The sequence below is a fragment of the Apteryx mantelli genome, chromosome 1 (assembly GCF_036417845.1).
Source record: "Apteryx mantelli isolate bAptMan1 chromosome 1, bAptMan1.hap1, whole genome shotgun sequence".
NCBI lineage: Eukaryota > Metazoa > Chordata > Aves > Apterygiformes > Apterygidae > Apteryx > Apteryx mantelli.
The window spans coordinates 49450146-49473599 of NC_089978.1; the positions used below are offsets into that span (position 1 = coordinate 49450146).

Here is a 23454-nt window from a genome sequence, read left to right on the forward strand (position 1 = left end):
ATAGGCAGTAATTTAAAAATACACCATGATCTCGAGAAAGTACTACTACCACAGATCTATAAAATACCATGTCATCTAAACAATTACTGAATTTAAACTGATTAGTATTCAAAGTTAAAGACACAATAGTATTTCTATACTTAAGAAGAATCCAGAAACTACTATTGTAAAATGTTCTTGTTAAATGCCTCCATTTGTGTGCAACTTAACATTGTATTCTGGAAAAAAAAAAAAACAGCTTACAATACATTACACAAGCTAATAAAAAATATGTGAAAACATGTGATTAATAAGAGATAAAATAAGAGATAAACATACTTCCAACTGCAGCTCTGTGTATTTTCGTCTCAATTCAGTAACTTCCTCCCCAGCTTGCATCTTCTTGTATAAATCCAGTTCAGTATCTAATAACTCTTTCTGCATCTAAGAAATTGTTATGGTAAATTATTAGTTATACAGTTCACATTCTCTAGCGAGGAAACAATTTTCCGATAAAACCCAAGAATCTATTACTATACCCCTATCAGTAGGCTATTACAGAAAAAATACAGGGACTTAAGAATTGGCTACTGCTGGCCTCCACATAAGGTAGAAGTCTGCCACAGCACTTCTGCCTGGAAAACAGATTCCTAGAAACACAGAAAGGGCACTTGAAAACTAGAAGATGGACTGAAATTTAAAACTTAGCTAAATTGTGCCTTATTAATTTAAATCACAGTAGTGACTTTGTAGGTATACTACTTACTATGCTAGGTTTCCACCTTCAAAAACAAATCAAGCACAAGCTTAGAAGCTTTCTCGGCAAGACAAAACCTCTAGGTGTAATAGTATGCTTCTGAGATGGGTGATGTTAAAACTTTTAGTCTACCACACAAAGCCAAAGCCAAGGAATTTGCTGAGCTAGAGATACACAAAATAGAAAATGCAGAATCATACAGTAGTGATGATGAGATAAAAAGGGATTCTACAAAAAAAAAAAAAAAAAAAGCAGTACAATTATGGATAAATATATAATCTACACTTAGTAACGGCAAATAACTCCTAAGATTATCACATGTGCAAAAAGCACAAATGGCAGTTCTGTCCAGACCACAGTGGAACAAGCAGTGTAGTACAGTAACAAGACCTCTGCTAACAAAAGGTTGGTCTCTGATGCACCTAGAATTGCATCCCAGCACACAATACCTTAAAAAAATACAAAAAAGTGCAAAAACATAAATTAAACTGAAAAGTGTCCCTGAATCTAAATTCAGACATGTTCACTGTAATGACTGAGGTGCAGATGCTGGTGCAGGAAAGAGCTTAGCATGACTATGAAAATTTTACTTGAAATTTTCTTCCAGTTTGGAAACTTTTTTTTTTTAATGAAAAGAGCAGCAGCCAAATGTTCAAATGGTATCACAGATGAAGAAGAAAATTATAGATGATCGTGAAACACAGTTTTACATTTACACCCGTTGATTCAAAACCACAGCATGTAATGTATTCAAGGGCTGGTTGTCAAGAGATGAAGGTTTCGCAGTTGTGACAGTTGGAAACCAAGTATCACCAATGAATGATAGAGAAGGGGCTTTTTTGTTTCTTTGTTTTTTCCCCTGGAAGCTTTAAAAGAAAAAAAGCTGGATTATTCAACTGGCAACTTCAATCTGAGCCCATTTCAATCCCAATTTCTAGTTATCTACAGCAACCATAGAAAACATCATCCTCTCCTGTAATTATTTTCAAAGTTTTCAAAATTGAGTAACAGTGTTTCTGTCAAATCCCATTGTGTTGCAATGCATCAATGACATGGCAAAACAACCACTTTTGAAATTTAATAATGATCAGTAATTAGAACTCACAAATCAGCCAGGGACTCTGCTGTTACAAAGTGTCTAGACTTTGTGAGGCTTATTTCTGGTGCTCTTAGTGAAGACTTTCCTTTTACAGGAAGAAAATGCCTCCTCAAGATACACCAGGAGGCAGCAAAGATTTCTATACTCAGAGAGAAGAGTATTTTGTAATCTGCATGAACTGCAACAAGACAAAAATAGGTAAAGGCAAAGGCGCAGTCACATGGGCCCCACATAACTAATGCTGTAAGTTTGCAGGGTCTTGTGAGCTGCCCAGGATTTTAAAATCTAAGAAAATGCATGAGAACCTAGAGCAAAGTCTTTCAGAAAGTTGTCAAAGTAGTAAATTTTAACTGAAGGATCTGTAATTCCTCACTTGCACAAAGGTCAGATGGGACAGATTCTTTTCTCCATCTCTTTCAAATGTTAACAAAACTATGCTTACAGATGACAATCTGCCTGAGAGGAAAGCTACCTGACAGACATTTCTAGGCATCTCGGTAAAACCAATTCTTCTACAATATGGATTTTTTACCCATGAAGGGCAGAAAATTAGGAAAGAGGCTTCCTTAAAGTTTTTCTTCCCTTTCCATATTTCAAGATAAATGGAAAATCAGTTCATGAATTGTATCAAAATTGTAATACAAAGCATATCATCTTTCTTTATCAAGTATGAACAACTATCAAGCGAGGAAGTGGCAAGCAAAGGGTGATGGGAGTTGGAGAGACCCCGTGATCAACAGAACAGGGCTGAAAGGGGACCACCTCAAGCATATGCATATCTAGTATACCAGCAAGTGCCCACAGAACAGTATCAAGGGGGAAGCTCTCATACCTTTTCTAAGAAATCAGTGCGAATGGGTGCCTCTCTGAAAAGCCTGTCCGCTAACACTCACAGCATGGGAAACAAACAGTATGAATTAGAGCTCTGTGCACAGTTGCAGGGCTGTGATCTCGTGGGGATTTCAGAGCCGTGGTGGGATAGCTCACATGACTGGAGAGCTGCAGTGGATGGATACAGGGATTTTAAGAAGGACAGGCCAGGATGGCGAGGAGCAGGGGAGTCATGCTTCATGCAAGAAAGCAGTGGGAATGCATGGAGCTCTGCCTAGGGATGGCTGATAAGCCAGCTGAGAGCTTGTGAGTCAGAATTAGAGGGCAGACCAATGTGGGCAACATAGCAGTGGGTGTCTGCTACAGGCTACCTGATCAGGGAGATAAGGCCTTCTTCAGACAACTGAAAGAAGCCTCAGATTTGAAGACCCAGGTTCTCATGAGGGACTTTAACCACCCTGACATCTGCTAGAAGGGCAACACACAAGCAATCCAGGAAGTTTCTGGAGTGCACTGACGACAACTTTCTGATACAGGTGATCAAGGAGCTGACAAGGAGAGGCGCTCTGATGGACCTGATACTAACAAACAAGGGAGAACTTGTCAGTGATGTGAAAGGCAGCAGCAGCCTTGGCTGCAGCAACCACGATATGGTGGAGTGGACTGGACGTGGCCCTGAGCAACCTGCTCTAGCTGGCCCTGCTCTGAGCAGGGGGGTTGGACTAGATGATCCCCAGGGGTCTCTTCCAACCTCAACCATTCTGTGCAATTTTATGTTATAGGACTACTTTCTTCACCACTTCAAGAATTTACTGGACCACTCTCAGGACAAAATAATTATCATGGGTTAAAATGCTGCATTTAAGATTTTCTAGTCAAGAATTCACCATGCTTTAATGACACAACTTGTTTCTTCATTTCTATGGGTCTGGTTTCTTTTCTTTGCATGTGACAAAAAACGCAACTAACTTATTCTTGGATCAAAACTGATATAAACTCATTTTACCAGTTCAAATTTATGAAGCAGTGTCTACCCATAGAAGAAGAGTATTTCTGAAAAAACATCAGGCTTTTGCAGGTGTTCTCTACAATCAAATGCAGCATTGAAAATATTGCCAATTTCTGGGACTTTAGTAGTTTGAATTCCCTCTACAGGCAGAGTTAATTTGCTTCCTCTAAGAAACACTTTCTAACCAGACAGGGTTCAGTATGTCTCAAAAACATCAGAAAAATCTCTTTTCCACTCTCTAAAATTTAAAGAACAGTTCAATCTTATTACAGCAGTGTCCGAATTCTGGAATTATCAGCTTTAGTCCCCCCTCTAAAACACAGTAGGGAAAACAACTTTATTTACATTGGAATAACGACATACAAACCCACTACCAGTAATTATAATCTATGCCCATTCTCAGGATAAAAATACAGAGCTTAAGCTTTTGCCTGACTGAGGAATGATGTAAGAAGCCACACTGAATACATACAGGTCATTTTGATAGTCCTTTTTGATGTTTCTTTTCAAACATATATATTACTGTAATTTATACTGCAGTTATTTTTAATGCCTGTATTTCTATGTAAAAAACAAAAAAACAAAACAAAACAAAAACCCTATAGAAATACAGCTTCAAAATGAAAGCTAATGATCCGTTTAAACTACACCTGGGTTGTAGTGTTACACCAGCTTTTTAAAACAGTATCCCAAACATTAGAAAATTAAGCATTCTGAAGATTCAAGATGAATGAATTTCTGAATTAAAAAAAGGCACAAAAAGATCAAGAGTTGTTGTTTCCTACAGGAAAAAACACTGTACAAAAATCTGTTCCTTCATTAGTATGTACTTCCTTACTTGATAAAGCAAGAAAAGGTTGTGATATTTTTATTTAAAAGAACACTTGCAAATTCCTTAAAATGTTATTTCTCAAAGTCCTTGCTGAATCCTCAATCACGCTGTGATCTATTTAGGAAGAAATACTTCTACAATAAGCAAAATATTACATTTAATGTGATATAATTGTGTGTTCAAGCAAAGGGTGAGAAAACTGATTATAGCTGTGCAAAAGACCAAAATAAATTATCAAGTCTTTTATACTAACAAAACAGATAGCAAAGAACAGAAACTCCTCTCACGGGTGCAGGCTAAATATGGGTAGATAACTCAAAGGAAAACTAACTAGTGTGATCATCAGCTTTAAAAGTTTAGAAAACTGAAAAATTTCACTGACATAAAGAAAAATTCTGTACCACTACAGCAGCCAGCTAGTTTCATAAAGCAGTAAAGGTTTCTTTCATATACTGAACCTAACCAGTAGATATCTATGCTGAGTAATGATAATCCTTTTGCATTAGAAATACTGATTTCCTGACTTCTATTAAATATTTAAGTAAGCAATAGACTACGCACAAAAGAAGACTTCAAGTCTTCATAGAAGACTTCAAACTTAAAACAGCATGGTTCTGAAGACTTCTAAAGTGGTTGTATATTTTCATTTTTCATTCAACCGACATAAGCATGTAAATTAATCATATCAAAAAGCTGACCAAAACTTGAGTACCTGAGCCTTGGTTTTCATGCTTTTTAGGGGGGGTGTTCCTCCTGATGATACACCTTTTAATTCATCCTTTAACTTGGTAATGCTATTAGTCAAAATTTCCAGTGTTTTCATGATTTCTGCTTTGTCTTCTGACTTCATGGCTTTATTCTTCTCCAGCTTTGAAATCAGCATCTGTCCAATTTAAAACAGTTTCTTTTTATTTTTCAACTACAACAATATGTGTTTATGGATCTGTTTTTCAGTACTCATTACAACTAATGGAAAAATACAATACTGCATTTCTTTCACCATGATTTTCAAACTCAGTATAGAGGGCTTTTAACAGTTTATATTCAAATAAAGATTTTTATTTATTCTCTGATAAATTATATTGCTAATAAACATCCAACATCTTGATTTTAATTGAACTGAGGTTGCTCAACATACCTGAAGTATTTCAAAAATTTGTATTTAACCTTACTCACATTTTGGCCTTTTTTCCCTCCTAAGTCTGAGCACACTCATGCATATTTTTCTACAACAATCTCACCTTCTGTTGTGAAGTAGGACTCTCTGGATTTCACTCGTCCCCCAAAAGTACACATTTTGCACTCAAATTAGGCAATCTCATCTAAAATTGTATCTAAATTGCAGAAGCCTGTAGTTTTGAAGTGAACTAGCAAGACAAGTTAGATTAAAACTCTAAATTGAAAATAGTATGATAATACCATTTCAAAAGAAAACAGGATTATTTTATAGGCCAGTTATTAAAACTCATGCTTACAAATTCTGAAAGATTTTAATAACGTGAATGGAGGTTTTACAACTAAATTGCCCATTTTCTTTAACGTTAACATTTTACCTTTTGTGTTTCAATATGCTTCTCTAAGATTTCTTGTTTCTTTTTTCTCACATCTTGTTGAAGTCGTAATGCTTCCTAGAAGTATAAAAACATTACAGAAAGTTTCTGGAATTTGAAAACAATGTCAGAAGAATAATATACTATACCTCACAACTATACAGCAGTAACTGACTATGATTTTTCTGATAACAGTAAAAAAACCTCAGTATCAAAAACTCAAAGTACAAATAGGGAATATTTAAAACTATATTTAGGAAAACAAAGCAACACCAAATTAGTGACAGATGTAATGATCTGTTTTAGCTACATCTGTGCTGGGAAATGCTAAACCTCATGTACAGAGTAATCCCTTAAACAACTCTAGTAAAGTTGAAAGGCAAAATAATATACTACCACAAGATCTACAAGAATACTAATCATATACAAGAGTTCAAACATGCAAGGACAGTATCTTGAAAGCAACTGTGTATCAAGCCCCTTAATTAAACACGATAAACAGTACAGTCCCAGGCCAAAAAAGAAGTTACCAATAGAAAATAATCTCTTTTGCATCTGACTAGTTTAATTTGGAACTGACATGTACTATCGCTCCAACTGCTAAAAACAGAAACCTGACATTGTAACTGGCAAATAGAAATGAATTGAAACTGATAAATTTGTAACATTTTGCACTCAGAAGGGGAAGCAGGAGATGACACAGCTGCTGTGCTCAGCTCCTACTAATGCTGCTTGAGAGGAAGCAACTGCTTCTTGCTCTTGGATACAGAATGAAAAAGGTCTTAGATACCAAGATATTTGCAGAAAACAACAGAGTTTTGATACCAACATATTTGATAGGATAAAAGAGGAGAGGCAAAAGATGATTTTGCACTACTAGATCACCATTCAGCTGGGATCAGATTGCAAATATAAGTGCCTCACACAAGGAATGTGAATGCCCAAAAGCCATAAAAAGAAATAGTAATAATGCTTGCGTATGTGTCCTCCTAAATATCGAAAAATTCTGCCGCATGGAATGTTAGTTTTGCAATAGTGTGTGCAATCATTTTTTCTGAAGGGAAAGGGAAGATAAGACAAGGGGATGAATGCTAAGGAAAACTAGAGAAACAGAGGAGCAAAGAAGGGAATGAGTCCCACAAAACCATGTTTTTCCACAAGTATTAGTACTTTAAAAACAGCAAAAGCCACAAGAAAAAAAAGAACCAATCACATAGCAAGCCTTCAGTGTCTCCTCTCCAAAAAAACCCATAGCTGTAATGATGAGTCAACAATTTTACTCCAAGTTTTTTACCATCTTAAAAGCTTTTAGTTTCTTAACTTGAAAGGTAAAGGCTTTAACTTCTGAAAAACATGTTTTAGGGGACAAACATGAAATGAAATCCTAAAATTAGAAGTGGTTTCTTGAAAGTCTCGCCCAAGGCCACAACTGACATGCAGATACAAACTGCTATTTCAAATTAAATTAGACATTAATTACAGAAGCTTACCATTGGGTTAAATTTTTTGTTTAACGGCTATAATGTTCTCAATGCTCTGTTTGAGGTTAAGCTGATGTATTCAACTCTTGTTTTGTAACTTGAAACCAGTAAGATAAATATTGTCCTACATTTAGTTTTTCTAAATTATAAGAAACTAAAGAAATTTCTGTAAGAAATCTGAAAAAGAAGCTTAACTGGGCTCTTCTGAAAAATCTACCTAAGCTAAACTACAACTAAGTTACCCATTCAAAGATGACCAAATGCTTTTTTTTGTTTTATTTCCTCTCTAATATAAAAATTAAGGAGAAAATCTAGTCCTATGCAGAATTAAAAAGGCATGGTGAAGAACCACAGTTTGGAAATGATAAAACACAGAGCTATACAGTTCTCTCAAGCAAAGAAAGAATTTTGGTCACTACAAATTCAAAATATGAGAATAAAGGCCAGTTTCAGAAGGGCTTCAAGAGAGTAGGACAGTGATTATACTATACTTTCTTCTCACTCATAACAGACAATTCATGCCTCAACATGTAGATTCTGTTTCCAGGAAATATTGTTACATATTCTGAACTCTTAGAGAATTGTAAACATGCTTACACTGCCATAAAAAAAAAAAACAAAACTAAAAAACCCTCCAAAAAAACAGAACCAACGGTGAATTTTCTTGTACTTTGAAAAGAAACCATAATAGCAAAATTTAATCTCACTAACTAGTTCCATGTATGCTCTTAAGATGAATATACATAGTGCACTATCTCTAGTGGTCACAAATTCGCAATCTAGGTCCATTTTGTAAAGAAGTGTATTTAATTTACCTGTTTTTTCTTCTGTGCTTCATTAGAGTCTAGCACGGAAGTGGAAACAACAGGCAAAGATTTCTGTGCTGCCTTCAAAGCAGCAGGGTTGTACACAGTTTTTGTCAAGCCAGTAGAAGTGGATAAAACCTACAGAAGGAAATCATTTTATTTTTTGCCAGTGAATTTCATTTTTTTTTTAAAAAAACATGAGTGCTTAAAAATATATAAGCATCTTTTCTTTTGTCTGTTTTGATAATATGGAATATTAAAATTTGGTGCAACAAATATGTTTGCAGTAGTTGAAGTTAATTTTTTTAAAAGGTAACAATGTCAGATATATAAGAATTATGAGCAGATTATAAATCCTTTATAATGAGATTTCATATGTACGTCAAAGTTTAAAATAAATAAAAACTTACATATTTGAGCATAATTAAGGAAATAGGAGACAGATTTACCCAAGAATAACTGAATTTAAGTTTAAAATGAAATTTTCATGGCTGCATGAATTTTCTAAGCAAAATTTCAACATAATTTTAGAGACTAAGGTCCAAAGTAGATACAATAATTCCTCTTCATATGCAAGTTTGTGCAAAGTAGATCTTGCACAGCCAGGAAGAATTACTTGAATATAATGAAGTCTTTAACATCATACAGCAAAGGAAGAGACTCCTATGTCTCTCTGTTCTCTTTCCTATACTTACAATGAGGTATGGAAATTTCTCTCTAACTTATAGATAGCACAGTTGTTACCACTTTACAGCCTCTCTAAAATATACTTCATATATCTCTACAATACTTGAGGATTTGGGCTTCTCTGTTTCTTATCAATTTCCTTAAAGGCCATTTCAGCTATATTAGTATTGAAAAATCCATGGCTGACTGCTGCAGATGATACTGGCACGATCTTGTCTGCCTTGTTAGCAAATCACAGCAATTATACAATTGGTACCAAACTCTAGGAGTTTAAAAATACTTTATTCATAAAGTGAAAATTAAAAGATGCATGCAGAGTCTATTGGTCACCATGCACTCCATAAAATCGACAACAATGCCCAACAGCAGGAGAAGAAAGGGACAGCCAAGAAACAGAAAGACAGAAAAGATTTAGAGATCACAAGAATTTACAACAGTAATGCTTCATACAAAACCTTTGCACTTCATTGTGCTATTGATACTGATTTTTCCAACAGTATTTTCTAGAGTAGACAGTGCAGATAGTTAAAAAAAAAAAAAAAAAGGCGAAGCATGTTATGGGGTATTAGAAAAGGTGATATCAAGTCCTTTAAGCAGGCCATTAAAAAGGAGATGAAGTAATTATTTTTGAATCTTTTTTTAAAACACATCACCATATCCACATCCTAACCATCTAGCTGCTTTACAAAGTAGCTTTTGGACAGGCCACATCACAAACAAGCAGAGGACCAAGTAAAGAACAAAGTATTGACATGCTCCCTTATCCCTGAACTCTCTGCACGGCACAGTGAACCAAGCTTACTCACTGTCCCTTCTAATACAAGAAGGAGGGATGCCACAGCAGATGTACCTGCTTCCACTAATACAGAAGAGCAAGAAGCAAAATATCAACATCTTGTAAATGTCTTAATAGTATTCACATGAAAGAACACTGTGAATCTCTTCATGAGCTCAGAAATTGGAAGAACAGTCTCTATACAGATCTTAAAAGGCCTCACCATGACTGTTTCATCTTCCTTTCCTCCTGCTCCATGGCAGGCAAAGCCAATCAAAGCTAGCTACCTTCTTACTGGAAAGCTGTCATAATTCTCTGCACTCAGTCACAAGGAGAGAAACATCTATAACATGACATCTGTGATTTGTGACAGCTGTCAATATGTTCATTTCTAATCATCATAGACCAGAGCCAATGCAAAATAAGCAGGGCATTCCCTTGAGAAGGGAAAACAGTAGCCAAAACCAGGTCAAAACAAGTTTTAGAATCCTACTAAACATGCCAAGGAAAATGCTGCTTCATAATCAATCCATTAAAGAGCCCAGCAGTTAATCCCAGTCAGTCTCTCCTCTAAGACAACACAGCAGAAAATCATTTTAGCATGAATTCACTCTGGTGTTTCAGGATAACTCAGCCCTTATGGAAAGAGAAGAAGAAACTACTCCTACTCGAAATGAAGCAGACATTACTATTAAAGTAAGCATATGGTATACATGCAAAATGCAGTTCAGGAATATACTATAAGAGATTTATCTGCTGCTAGTTTAGGGCCACAAGAATGCAACTAATTAACTCAAAACAGAATACAGGCAAGAAGCCAAGATCAGTGTATGCAAGTGGACTGCTTGGCTTGACTTGAAATAAGTCAAAGAGACATCCTCTACATTTATAGCTCAACATTAAATACTGCTATCTTTGTGTGCAAAACAAGTACAGCACTGTATTTATGGAGTCAGTTTTACTTATTACATTCCAGTAAATGCATTAACTGACACATTGTCAGGGGGAAAAAAAATAAATAAATAAAATGCAGAGGATGCTTGACTCACTTCAGGTCAATCCAATTCAGAATAGAAAAGATACATACCCAGGCAAAGAAATCTTGTTACTGGGTAAAACTTGCTGCCTTTCTACCAAAAGCCTTCTCAAAGTAATGCTATAAATACTGGGGAGGCCTGATCCCTAAGGCACTAAATAGATCTGGAACATGCATCATGAATTTTACTACTAAGGTAAACACATCAACAAGTCCATGTTCTGAAAATTGCAACCATCGGACAAAATACATAGTAACTCATAATCACCATTCAGATACCTTTCCCACCTACCTCACCTTTCCCACCTTTCCTTTCTCTCTTTTGTATATTAATTTTCTCTTTTATCTTTCCTCAAGTACGTACTGCAAATTATAAGACCAACCAAATAAGAGGATAAATGTTTACGGCATCACCTTTCAAGGGACATAAAACCCCAAAAATGTTTTTATAGAAAGGCTTTCTATAAATTCATCTGTAATATCAAAATTAATTTTTATTTAAAATTTACTTCTACTTTCTGCCAACAACTCAGGATCCTGGACATTCCTAGCCATTTTCATGACTGAACACATGAAATCTATTATATTAAAGCAAAAACCATAGAATAACAGCTTCTGTCCCAGCATGCTTCATTCTTATTGCAATCACTCAGCCATTTGCTAAGCTGAATTTCTATATATCATAGTTTCCAAGACTAAGCATTGGCAAATAACTTTACTCATGAAACAAACCGAATATTGATACAAGAGGCTTTATAACAAAATACATTCTACTGAAAATTAAATGTGAGAGGAGGGGAACATGAGACAATCACTTACCTTTTCAGTTGTCGGAGTAACTGGTTTTGACACAAAACCCAGTCTATCCTTCACAGATAATTTAGTCACATTCTAAGAAAACAAAGCAAAATTATCCTCCAAATATGTTTAACTTTACAAGTATAATAATTTACTGTTTCCTGTATAATTACAAATGTTAATAATTTAGCAAAAGCAGATTTTAAAAAATTAGTAAGATAATAGACTTTTGGGCAACAATACAAGCAAAATAATATTAAAGCATCATAGAGAATGTATGTTAGATATATAATTTTACTGATAATATATACTTGTATCTTGTAAACAGGTTGGCACAGACAAGGATATAGCCAAATGTGGAATTACAGACCAGACTAGATGTTTTTCTGGAAGAAGCCCATGACATGTTAAAAGGCAGAAGATTATCAGTACGGGCTCTTTTAAATACATTTTCAAACTCCAGTTACTGCATTTTATAAGCTGTGATTGGCAGGCATCAACTGCAGGATTTTGCAGTTCAAATTTATGGAACAAATATGTGGTAAAATGTGGCTTTCCTCCTTTTCAGAAGAAAAATGCAAGTAGTGGTACAGTGCTAATAATCAGGTACTTCCGAAAAAAATCTAAATTTAAAGTCTATTTCAAATTGAGAGTAACATGCTAGATTATGTCATGATTCATATTTGTACTATAGTTACATTCTTCCTTGTTTTAAGAGTGATGTACAAATACTGAAAACACTTCCAGATGCTGACCATTAGTCTCTAATGGTTTTAGTTGCTTAACAGATACTAATGGAATTGTTGACTTCTGAGGAGTTCAGTTATTGCAGCTTTTTTTGGCAATTAGTAAATTTAACAAGTGATTACTGGAGTCATTTTAGTTGCCAGCAATAGAATATACTGATCTAATGTTTGCATAAACAGGCACATTCATTAACTTGCAATGCATTACGCAGTTCAGAGGTTTGAACACAACATTTCTTAAAAAGAAATCACTCTAATGGTTTTGGTAAAATGTGGGAATTAGAAAGATAAAGTCTTTATACTATCAAAAGATTTGTTTTTTTCTTTAGTTGTGATAAAAATTCTACTGTAAAATCCAGAAGTGAGTAAGTTTGCCAAATACTGTTTTTAATTATGTGGTTAGGGATTAACAAAGGGCAAGAAAAACTGGTGATTCATGCTCAAAAGATTTACACTGACCAACAAGGCAACATATAGAGAGGAAAAAAAAACTCCTAGGTATTTTAGTATCTAAGTTTGCCTTTAAAATCAGCTATGCTGGAATCTTGTAAGTCAATATGTAGCAATATATCTTTTAGATAACAAAAAGGATAGTTTTCACTTTATTTTAAAATCTAAAAACCGCAACTTAACAAAAAAATTAATGAAATATTTTGTGTTTTTGTTTTTTAAACAAAATAAAAAGCTAGGACACTAAAAACTGAATATTGCTCTTGGGTGCAAAAGCCAAATTTCATTGCATTTAGAGAAAACTTTTTTATACAAAAAATCATTCACAATCAAATTAGATGCACTTTAATGTGGTAAATGCCTATTTATAACATATGAGTAAATGTGAAGAATACATTTCTTGGCATACATTTATACACTACAGAAGCCATTACAGGGAAAAGAAAAAAAAAAGGTCTTGATTTCTTTGACTGAACGTACATACCTGAGTGACTTCCGTATTGGCACTCTGTGCTTCTGCAGGTTCAATATTACTTGCAGGTACCGGACCTAATCGCTCCTTGACTGATTGTTTCACTACTGGTAAATTAGGTTGCTGAACTAAGGGTTGTATTACCTATAACAATCCCCGCCCCGAAAAAAAGCAGATCATAACATTAACAACAGAAGGCTGCTACATATGCAGTTCAATAAATACAATGCTACAATGGCATTTAGATTTACAGTTCTTCCTTTCTACGAATCAAAAGCTTTTTCGCCTGACAGCAAAAATAAACAGCTCATGAGATTTAGGATGTTGCGCTGACTAACTGTGTAGTGCACACAGCAATAACATTTATTGTTGCATACACAGCTCACAGTAGTGATTGAAACTCTGCTCTATTTCCATTCATCATGTCTACTTAGCCTACCTTTCTTTCTATCTGTTATAACTCAACAAAAAGCAACCAGCAATCTTCTGATTCCTTTCACAAGCCTTTCTTCATTAGCTGCTCAGTTCCAGCAAAGCAGAACTTGCACCACAGAGAGCCTCCTGTTTTACACTGATACATCACCTTTCCTCCGCTGTGTGTTTCAGTTGTACAAGCCAGAAAGAGGGGCAGAGAGACACGCGCACATGGCACTGAAGGGCTTTGGAATACAGAGCAGCTCATCTTCATAGCCTGCTAGAGATATGCCCTCAACTAACACTTTCACTTTTTTCTTTGACAAAACATTACAATTAAATACTAAGACCAAAAAAATGCTTCTGAACACACTTCCTGTCATTTTATGAGAAAAAAACAGAACTTGAAGAGACCCTCAGAAGGTCACCTAATTCATTCCTCCGCTCCAGGGCAGCCAGCTATAACTAAGCCATTACCGACAGACATCTATCTAGTTCCTAAAAAATTTCCAGTGAAAAAGACTATTACCTCTTTAGGCAAAAGTATTTCACTATCCTTTAGCATTAAAAATTTTTTTTAATGTCTAATCTAAATCATCTGTGCTACCTTTTAAGCCCAATACTTCTTGTCTTATCTACCAGAGACATGGAGAACAGATTATTTTCAGAAGTCTTTATTTATTTTGCAGAAGTCTTTTATTTATTTGATGTTTTATTATGGTTGATTCTCACCATCTTTACTAGGTACCTCTGCTCCTTTAGGAATTTCAAAATCTTTCTAAACTATGGTGCCCCAAACTAACCAAAGTAATCCTGTTGAGGCAACAACAACAGTCAGGAAATTGTGTGGGACCACATATTACTGAAGGGAAAATTGGTCTTGGGAGGAAAAAAAAAAAGTCTGTCTCCAGTGCCAGCTACAAAAAAAAAAATCTGGCCAGAAACCACTATACACACAGGTGAACTTAATTTAGGAAAGAGCAGAAATCCTGACAAAATTGGAAGTGCTATAAGAGAACGGTTTCCATATGAATTATGGATATGATACCAAATATTAATTTCAGTTAAAAGGGAGATAATTGTTCATGGTTATGAAAGGTTTATGAATTAGAAACACCTGTTTACTCAGTCCAGCAGTTTGATAATTCTTACATTTCGGGATAGATGGAAGACAAAGGCTTTGCACTTATTAACTTCTAATTTCAAGTTCTAATTTTTGTGCCCCCTCCACCCCAATAGATTTCAAATTTTAGTCTCTTGATACATGACAAAGGGTTGATCTCTGTGAAGCAGGAACCCTTAATACTGTTACTTGGTACCAGGGGAAATTCAATTTCAAACCATCGAGGTTAATGTGTCAGAGGTGTTAGGTTAACATGACTAAAACCCACGAGACTATTCAAAACTGGTGTTTTGTAAAATAACAAATACATAACATATAGATATCTGTTTGGAAATATACAGCTAATATTCCAAGTTGGATCGTGTAATCAGCAAATAAGCTGATGGCAACAACACCTAACTCCTCAAGCTATCCTATTCAAGAGAGGTAACGTCTATGTTAACACAGATGACATTCTTCACCACCCTCTTCTGGCTGATCAGATGCAAGTCAAGCTTAGCAAAATCCCTCTTGTATTTTGAGAGTAGCACTGCTTCAGACCAAGCATCAAGGATACTTATAAATTTGGATCCAGAATCAAATCCAAAGGATGATAACTGGGGAGAGTGTGAATGGGAGTCATTAAAACTACATTTTTGTAGATAAAAAGCAGGACATTTGGCACAAAAAAGGGAGACACAGGAAACTGTTACCTAGAACGCCTACAGCAGGATTGCTCTTAAAAAATGACGTCATTGGTTCTGAAAGATGATGTACATCACCAAGAGAAAGGAGGCATTCAAAAGTTAGAGTAGCATTGAAACAAACCTCTAAAAAAATAACTTGTTCATCATAGCAGCGTATATAAACATGTGAATGGTTCTGCTACAAAGCCCATCTCATATTTTAAGTGTAGAATGTGTTGTTTCACACTGATAGCAAATCCAGTAAAGCAGGATACCCAAGTATTTAGAGGGACTTACAATGCCAGGAGCTAACTGACAGACTTCCATCCAATAACCTATATAACTCGGAAGAATCCAAGCTTCTCTTTAGGTTTTAGCAGAACCACAAGGCCTGCTAAGAAAGCGGATTTGGTTTGCCCATGGCTTACCAATAAGCTCCACTATGGTAATTACTCTTTCATACACTTAAAAACTTGTCAATACTACTATGCACTTGACAATTACCAATAGATGCTCCACTGTGCAGTTCAGATAGCCCCAAAATGGAAAATGTCCCTAATATGTTCACATAAAATTAGGCTAATGCAGCTCTTCTTCTACAGAGGAGATTACAGTGCAGAGTACTTCTGTATAAAAAAGACTATACTGCTCCTTCCTACTGCAGTGTGTGCGCTCAACAGGAAAGGAAAAAGGAAGAACCTGAAAAAACTGCATCTTTTGGAAGAAAAGGGAGATTATCTTTCCAGAAAAAGAAATACAAATCCGCTGTCTTTCTCATGCTTACTAGAAGAAAAAAACGTCTATGCCAGTTAAAATAAAATAGCGGTTATTTGGCACACAGTAGCATCAAACCTTGCTTTGCATAAGATGACAAGTAACAGACTAATTCTTCATAAGTCACAGAATGGCTTTAAGTACCTTCAGTCCTTGCTAATCCTTCAGTACCTTGCTAATCAAATCCTGTACCCTGTATCTGAGGTCCAAGATCTACAACTAAAGTGTAACTTCTGGGGAAACAATGACTTTAATTATTCATTATTTCAAGCATACTTCGTTTACTTTCTATAAACATTTTCAAAACCTAACAGTTTAAAAAGAATGTATTTTACATAAAATTCTAGATAGAACAGACTTGGATTCTCTACCTTCTGTGTAGTAGTTTGCATCTGTGGTGTACTGCCTTCTCGATGCCAATAAACTTTAATAAAGCGATTATTTAACACTGCTTCTGTACTTGATATAGCTTTCTTTGCTTCCTCATGTGCGGCAAACTGAATAAGGGCACCTTCTGGATCACCTTGATATGCAACCTAAGATTTAAAACAGAAGAATGAAACTTACTGCACGTAGGATTTTTATTTGTGTCAACATTATCATAAAATCACTAGTTTCAGAGGTTCAGATGCTTACTATTTAAACCCAATATGGGTCAGCAGATGAATATTTCCTATTCATGACTAAGTTTGAAAAGTCTGCTCTCAAGAAGCAATCCTGAGATTAAGCTAATAAACTTTAAGAATGCTTAAAAAAGGCAAAAAAAATGAAGCAAAATACCTAAAGTCAGACAGAATTTCCAAATAGTGAATATGAGTAGCTTTTTGAAAGACAGAAGGGGAAGCAATGCTCAAGTAAAGATAATTGCCGTAATCAACAGAGGAGTCAGTTAATAAATTTCCTTATCGAGCATCATAGCTATAAAACAAAGTATTTGCACTTTCCTCCTTTGGATGCTGATATATTATTTTAGACACTTTCAAAGAACAAAATTATACCTTTGGGAAGAGGAGCAGAGCTTGCTCTCTCTCTCTTTGTATATATATGTATATATGTACGTTTACTTGCCTTACTGAATCATACTGCCTGCTAATACTCCCATACTCTTAGGTACACTACTGAAAGGCTTAAGAAATACTTAGGAACAGTTAAGAGTGATTTCAATTCTCTCAGTGTTAAGATGGGTGCAGGAGGTTCATTCCGTATTGTATCAGTACATACAATAAATATTCTATTACCACTTCTTGATTCAACTTGTCAGAACAAGCAAGCAAGTGTACGTGAAAACATCACGTACGTAGCATCTGAAGCTTACCATTGCTGATAAAGAAACATAATATAAAAGAAACATGGGTAAAAAATGCTGACATTACACATGCAGCCTGCCATATGTAACATTAACATAAACTAAGCTCCAGTTCTTTGTATCTCTTTTGTATCTTTCTCTAATTGTTTGCTTATTTCTGTTTATAAACACTTATTAAAAAAAAAAAAGTGGATCACTGATAAACCAGGAAGAAATTATAAGGGATAATATCACAATTATGGGACTAGAAAGCTATTCCATATATAACAGGGACTGTTTTCTGGATGAAAAATGCAGGTCTTCTCTAATTATGATTTACCTCAAAAAATACTGGAGGTTTATAACATCAGATACAAGACTGGGGAAAGGAAGAAGGAAAAACATTTATCTGAGAAGTCTGATCTGTGAGGAAAACCTTTGTTCAAAATTCAGACAAAGACTGAACATTTCACTTCTGGTTCTTCAATGATAATTTTATTAAAAACAGGGAAATCATGTCTAAAAAACAGGTAGTTTCAAGGAAGCAGTTACAAAGCACTTCACATTTTCCTTTTAGCACATTACCTTCAGCATTAAGTCAAAGTACACTGTCTTTTTTCTGTTGACTCTTACCTGTAAGTTGACTAAGTTTCCAAATTTACTGAAGTGCTCATTAAGTTTGCTGATATTATTAAGTTCTGGGGGAACCTTCCTCAATTCAAGTTTTGTATTTTCATTTCCAAACTGTACCTTCTTCTGGAAACCTGGACTATTTGTTCTGTTAAAATTTTGCCTGCAATAAGATAAAAACCAAGCCAGAAATCCATAGCAAGCTAGCAAATATAATGTTAAGTTTTATGTACCTACACAGGAGCACGGTGGGCGGGATATTTGCAGACCTAAACACTGCAATTTTAGAAGAGTTTACAGGAGTAAAGTGCACAGGCCCATACACCTGCAGTCCCCCCCCCGCAACATACTCTAGTGCATAAATCTTCAAGATAATTCCCAATAATATCCTCAAGTCAGTAAATTTCTAATTCTTTCAGAGTCTCTCTCCAAAAACTATTTTCCAAAATCCCTTGAATCCCCCCACCAATATCTCCTATTACTCCAAGGCTCTCCTCAGTCCCAGTTATCTTTTGTCACCTTCCATCTTTTTGTCACCTCAGGTAAATCTGCACTTCACATTTTATGTCAGTAACACATCCCAAAACTCAATCTAAACTGGCAGTGATACAGTTCTCATTTCAAAACGAAAACCAGTCACCCTTAATGCCTGACTATGACACTGCAGCTTCTCTGTTTCTTAGATCATTCCAGCTTTCAGGGAGTAGATCTCATTATCATCCAAAGCAACTTCAGTTATCTCTATACTGTCTTTGAGAATAGATTGTCAAACACAGACCCCTCTACAGTATGATTACTTTAATACAGTCAGCTCATTCAGAGTTAACATTATTGCAAATTACACTGGTTTATATTTGTTTCAGATTACAGAAAAGAGCTCCAATGAATTCCAACTATTAAGGCAACTTTGTGTTAACAATCACTCACTTGTCAAACCAAGTCTTCTTTGTAGGAACTCCACCATCCCCTGCACCAATTGTTCTTTTCCTGGACTCAGCATCTACCACTATTCTCATACTACTTTTATTAGAAGGTTTTTCTGTAAACAGATGAGAGATTTTATATTATTTTTGTATTTTCTGTGCATTTGATTGCAAAATGGTATTTTCTCATTCACCCTGACTTTGCATTGAAAAACAAACTGTTTGTTCTGAAATTACTATTATTCTTGTTCAAACTGGATCAAATCTTGGTCACAGACTTTTCTTCTTAACCTTAACTATTAACAGATGCTGTGACAGATCAAAATAGCTAATAGCTTTAGTTTTGTCTCAGTAGTATCATACATAAGGAAAAAAAAAAAAGAAATGTGACAGAAGGCATCTGCCACAAAATGATTTCACTCACTCCCAATGTTCCACAAAATACTCTGCCATTACTCCTAACACCTCCATTCTACTATTACGTGACACACAAGAAAAAATGCTAACGATAGGAAGTGTGTGGTACTCCAAAGCATCAACACCTAGGAGCAAGCTTTAAGGTGGGGCAGGAAGGGAGTGGCTCTTGCTGAAGAACACAAATCAAACTGGGGAACTCTTCACTGAAAATACATTAACGAAAACTTAAGAAGATTAAATGCAAGCAAATAAAGATATAAATAAACCCTCATCAAAATAATTCTTATCGCCTTCCCATTTCATATGCTGCTTCTTCTTCTCAGGACCATGGGAACTATAAGGTAAGATTACTTATGCATAGCTGTCTACTACCAGCTAAAATGCCCTCATCCCCTCCACAACAAAAAAAATCCTAAGATTACAAATATATAAGATTTTTCTATATAAGAGGTATACAAAGCGACTGGTCATTAGGCCTAATAAGTGTGCAATCCATACGATACTCTACCAGTAGATTTCACAGTACCTGTAAAAATGCATATGCAAAGCAACTTATCAGTTCCTGTAAGCAACTTATAATTCCTTGTTCAATTATATTTCTCTTAAATCCAAATGATTCACAAAATTGCAATGTTTTCCAGTATCACATTCTCTGATAGCTGCCTCAATCTGCATTAACTAAGAAATCAGCTAAACTAAGTAAGTATAGCTTTGAGACCATACCTCTGGGTGGGAGATCCATATCACCTGATGTGAGTCCTATCAAATTTGGTCTTTGAGCATGCACTCTATGTCTATACATAGGTCTGGAAGTGTTTGTTATACTTGGAGCTTCTGGATTATAGCCATCTGTGTCATACGTTTCTGGTAACAAAGAGATTGTCTAATTAAAATAAATTGCAGTTAAAAAAAAAACAACTTGTAAATCTAATATTTCATTTAGTTACAAGATTTAATTACAATGGAACAGTCTGTTGTATAACATTACTATCCTAAAAAACTGCCATGAGAAGTTTTTGCTTAAACACAATTAAAATATTATTCCATATTTGAGATTCACATTTTACATGCAAATTTTACTTCTGTCCTGACCTAAGTTAGGAAAAAAAAAAGTGTTAAGTTACTGTCATAGTCTAGAAAATAAAACTTATTCTCCCAAAGAATAAAGTTACAATCTCTAAAAAGCACAGTAAAATATAAATCAATGTTATTCTATTTAGCAAACCTTGTGGGCAAAGCCTCAGTACTACACCTGCTGTAAAAAGAGAGGGTGGAGCAGGAGGCGGCTGGTGATGAATACCCGTTGTAACAACAGTAGGAACTGAGCTAGTTGCTGAATTTGGGGGAGCATCCATGCCAGCAGGCTGTAATGGGGGAAGTGGAGGAGGTGGTCCTGTCAAAAATAAAGGAAAACACTGCATTCATACACTATCCACTAGATTTATGTCACACTCAATTCATAAGGAATTTGATATGAAATGCTTTTAGAGCTATTAAAATACAAATAAATAAATATATATATACACACACACAGACACAATGCCGTACCATTCATTCATATGAAACCATCCTCAAAGGCAAAAAAATCAGAATTTAGATTACAGACAAAAGCATTTGAATAGCTGAACATTCTTCCAAATACCATCTTCCTATAAACAAACTTTCGTTGCTAACCCAGTATTTATCTTCACCAACTGAAAATCTTTAAAGTTGAAGAAAACCACTCAAGGACACAGAGGTGGATTTTTACCTAGACAGAGTAACAAAAATATTCTATGCTGACAATAATTAACTTAGTTGAAGTAATTTTTTCAAACACCCGAGAAGAAACCTATGATTCACGTTGAAAGCCAAAGTGATCCTTCTTAAAACAGAGCTTTTTTAGAAAAAGTAACGTGAGACTTTTGAAGCTGAGAAGTCAAGCCTGACATTCAAATCAATTGTTGGTAAAAACACTTTTTGGAAGAAAAGATTAAGTCACACACTTTAAAGTCAATTTCAGGCAGATCTGAAAATACTATGTGAAGCAGAATTGATCACCCCAGCAAGATAGTTACTCTCTATACCAAGTGAAATACATAAATTCAGTTCTTACTTACAAATACTATCAATTGGAAATGAAAACTGTTTAAGAAACTTTCAAACAATATCAAATACCAATTGTTCTTGAATAATTCAACCAAGTGGGACACCTAGGTTATTAAAAAAACCAGAATAGTCCCATGAAAGTAATATATCAGACAGTTTTTAAGCCACATAAGGCATCTGAATACTAAATTGCTATTTTATAAATGATGGCCAGGTACACAAGTCTTCAGGTAACTTTTAATACTTGAGCCAAAGTACTTTCCAATGCAAGAATAAACAAGCTGGAGAAAAGATTTTCTTTTTTTGTTTTAGGTTTCACAATCAATTCCAAGTGAAACATTTTCAGGTGCAAGTTTAATGTGGTCATGAACTCTCTTTAATTCTATATTACTAGTGAAATGCCAAACATCTGTTATTTCCAGGGTTTTCCCATCTTCTCTAGGTATAGTCAGTTTCAAATTTTTCCTACAAAACTCAAAGCATTCAAATAACATAACCACCAGCATTATACTGATTACCATAAAAACAATAATTTTGGGGTAAGGTATACCAACCTGATTTTGAGAGTATATTACAACTTTTTAAAAGATATTTTACATTATTACAATAGCTTTTAGCACTGCACACAACCCAAATAACATGAAGCTTTTTCTTTTCAAAAATGGGTCTTAACCTTTTTTAAATTACCTGTTACAGGTGGAAGGCTAGGTGGTAAGGGGCCAGGTGGTGGTACTGGAGGTCTAAGGTTAACAGGAGGAGGACTCAGAATTGGTGGAGGGGGGGGAAGTCCAGGAGGAGGTGGTCCTTCAACAACAGGGGGTTGTGCTGGAAAAGGCAGAATGCCAGGGAGATTCACATCTTCTACCACTACTGGATCACTTCCATGATCAAAAGGGCACATGTCCCCTCTCATACAGAAACCCTTTTCTGAAATATCAAAAACAAAAGGAAGTGTTATTAGTATTCAGCAGCTGAGGTTTGATTTTGAGTAGATATTGGATATTCTATATGCAATGCAGGAGTTTGTAAATTAAGAGCTTTGCATAGCAACAAAAATTTATATTAGGATATGAAATTGTCTGTTTAGCTTTAGTTCAACAGTCAGCACATGAGAATATTGCAGTGACATTCTAGCAGAACAAAGAAGAAAATCTGAACGTCGTCACAATATCAAGAACACAATGTTTCTAAATAAAAAGTGTAGAAATTGAATTGAGAAACCTCTATTAGAGTTGGAAGTTAATATTATAAAATTCCAACATGAGAAAATTCCTTTCAGTTCTTTTATGTTTTGTCTTCTGCAATTATTTTGGAAAGAATTAAAACATTTTGTCATAGTTTATGGTGCTTATGTAAGAGTAAAAAACAGTATTTTTATTTATAAGTATACATGTGTACATATATATACACACACAAAACATACATACACATATAAACAAAAATATACCTTTTTAAATACGTCGTAAGCATATCAATTTCCCTTTGCTTACTTGCAAAGTAAAACACTTTGTTTAGCAACATCTGCCTTCCCTTCACCCCTCCCCAAAAGGCTCAAAAACATTTTCCAGTAACATAGGAAGAAAGTTGTGTGTTTGATGCCTGAACACCTGAGACTGAAAAAGTATATATTATCTCATCTCATCTTCAGGAAAAGTTATAGAGCACAGAAATGGAAAGATTAAGGAAAAATAGAAGTTCTGAGGAGAGGGTGAACTAGAAAATGTGAAAGTACAGACAGGAAGAGCAGTATGACAGAACAAGCTAGCTACTAAAGATGAGTGTATGAATTCAGAACACACGAACAACTATAGGAAAAGCAAATGCAAG

General features: G+C 35.1%; 1 protein-coding gene across 3 annotated transcripts in view; it reads right to left on the reverse strand.

Annotated features, from left to right (window-relative positions):
• Positions 1–23454, reverse strand: part of RBM26 (RNA binding motif protein 26) — a 61790-nt gene that overhangs the window by 15558 nt on the left and 22778 nt on the right. The window contains exons 7-18 of one of the 3 annotated variants that reach the window (XM_067293145.1): positions 22315–22554; positions 20792–20932; positions 20263–20403; positions 19127–19238; positions 18203–18362; positions 16656–16820; positions 13321–13452; positions 11662–11733; positions 8354–8482; positions 6061–6135; positions 5220–5390; positions 319–423 (exon numbers count right to left, since the gene is read on the reverse strand). In XM_067293145.1, the coding sequence (XP_067149246.1) occupies positions 319–423; positions 5220–5390; positions 6061–6135; positions 8354–8482; positions 11662–11733; positions 13321–13452; positions 16656–16820; positions 18203–18362; positions 19127–19238; positions 20263–20403; positions 20792–20932; positions 22315–22554 (1643 nt within the window). Of the gene's footprint in view, positions 1–318; positions 424–5219; positions 5391–6060; positions 6136–8353; positions 8483–11661; positions 11734–13320; positions 13453–16655; positions 16821–18202; positions 18363–19126; positions 19239–20262; positions 20404–20764; positions 20933–22314; positions 22555–23454 lie in introns of all 3 variants that reach the window. The other 2 variants (XM_067293136.1, XM_067293151.1) reach the window with 2 other exon arrangements.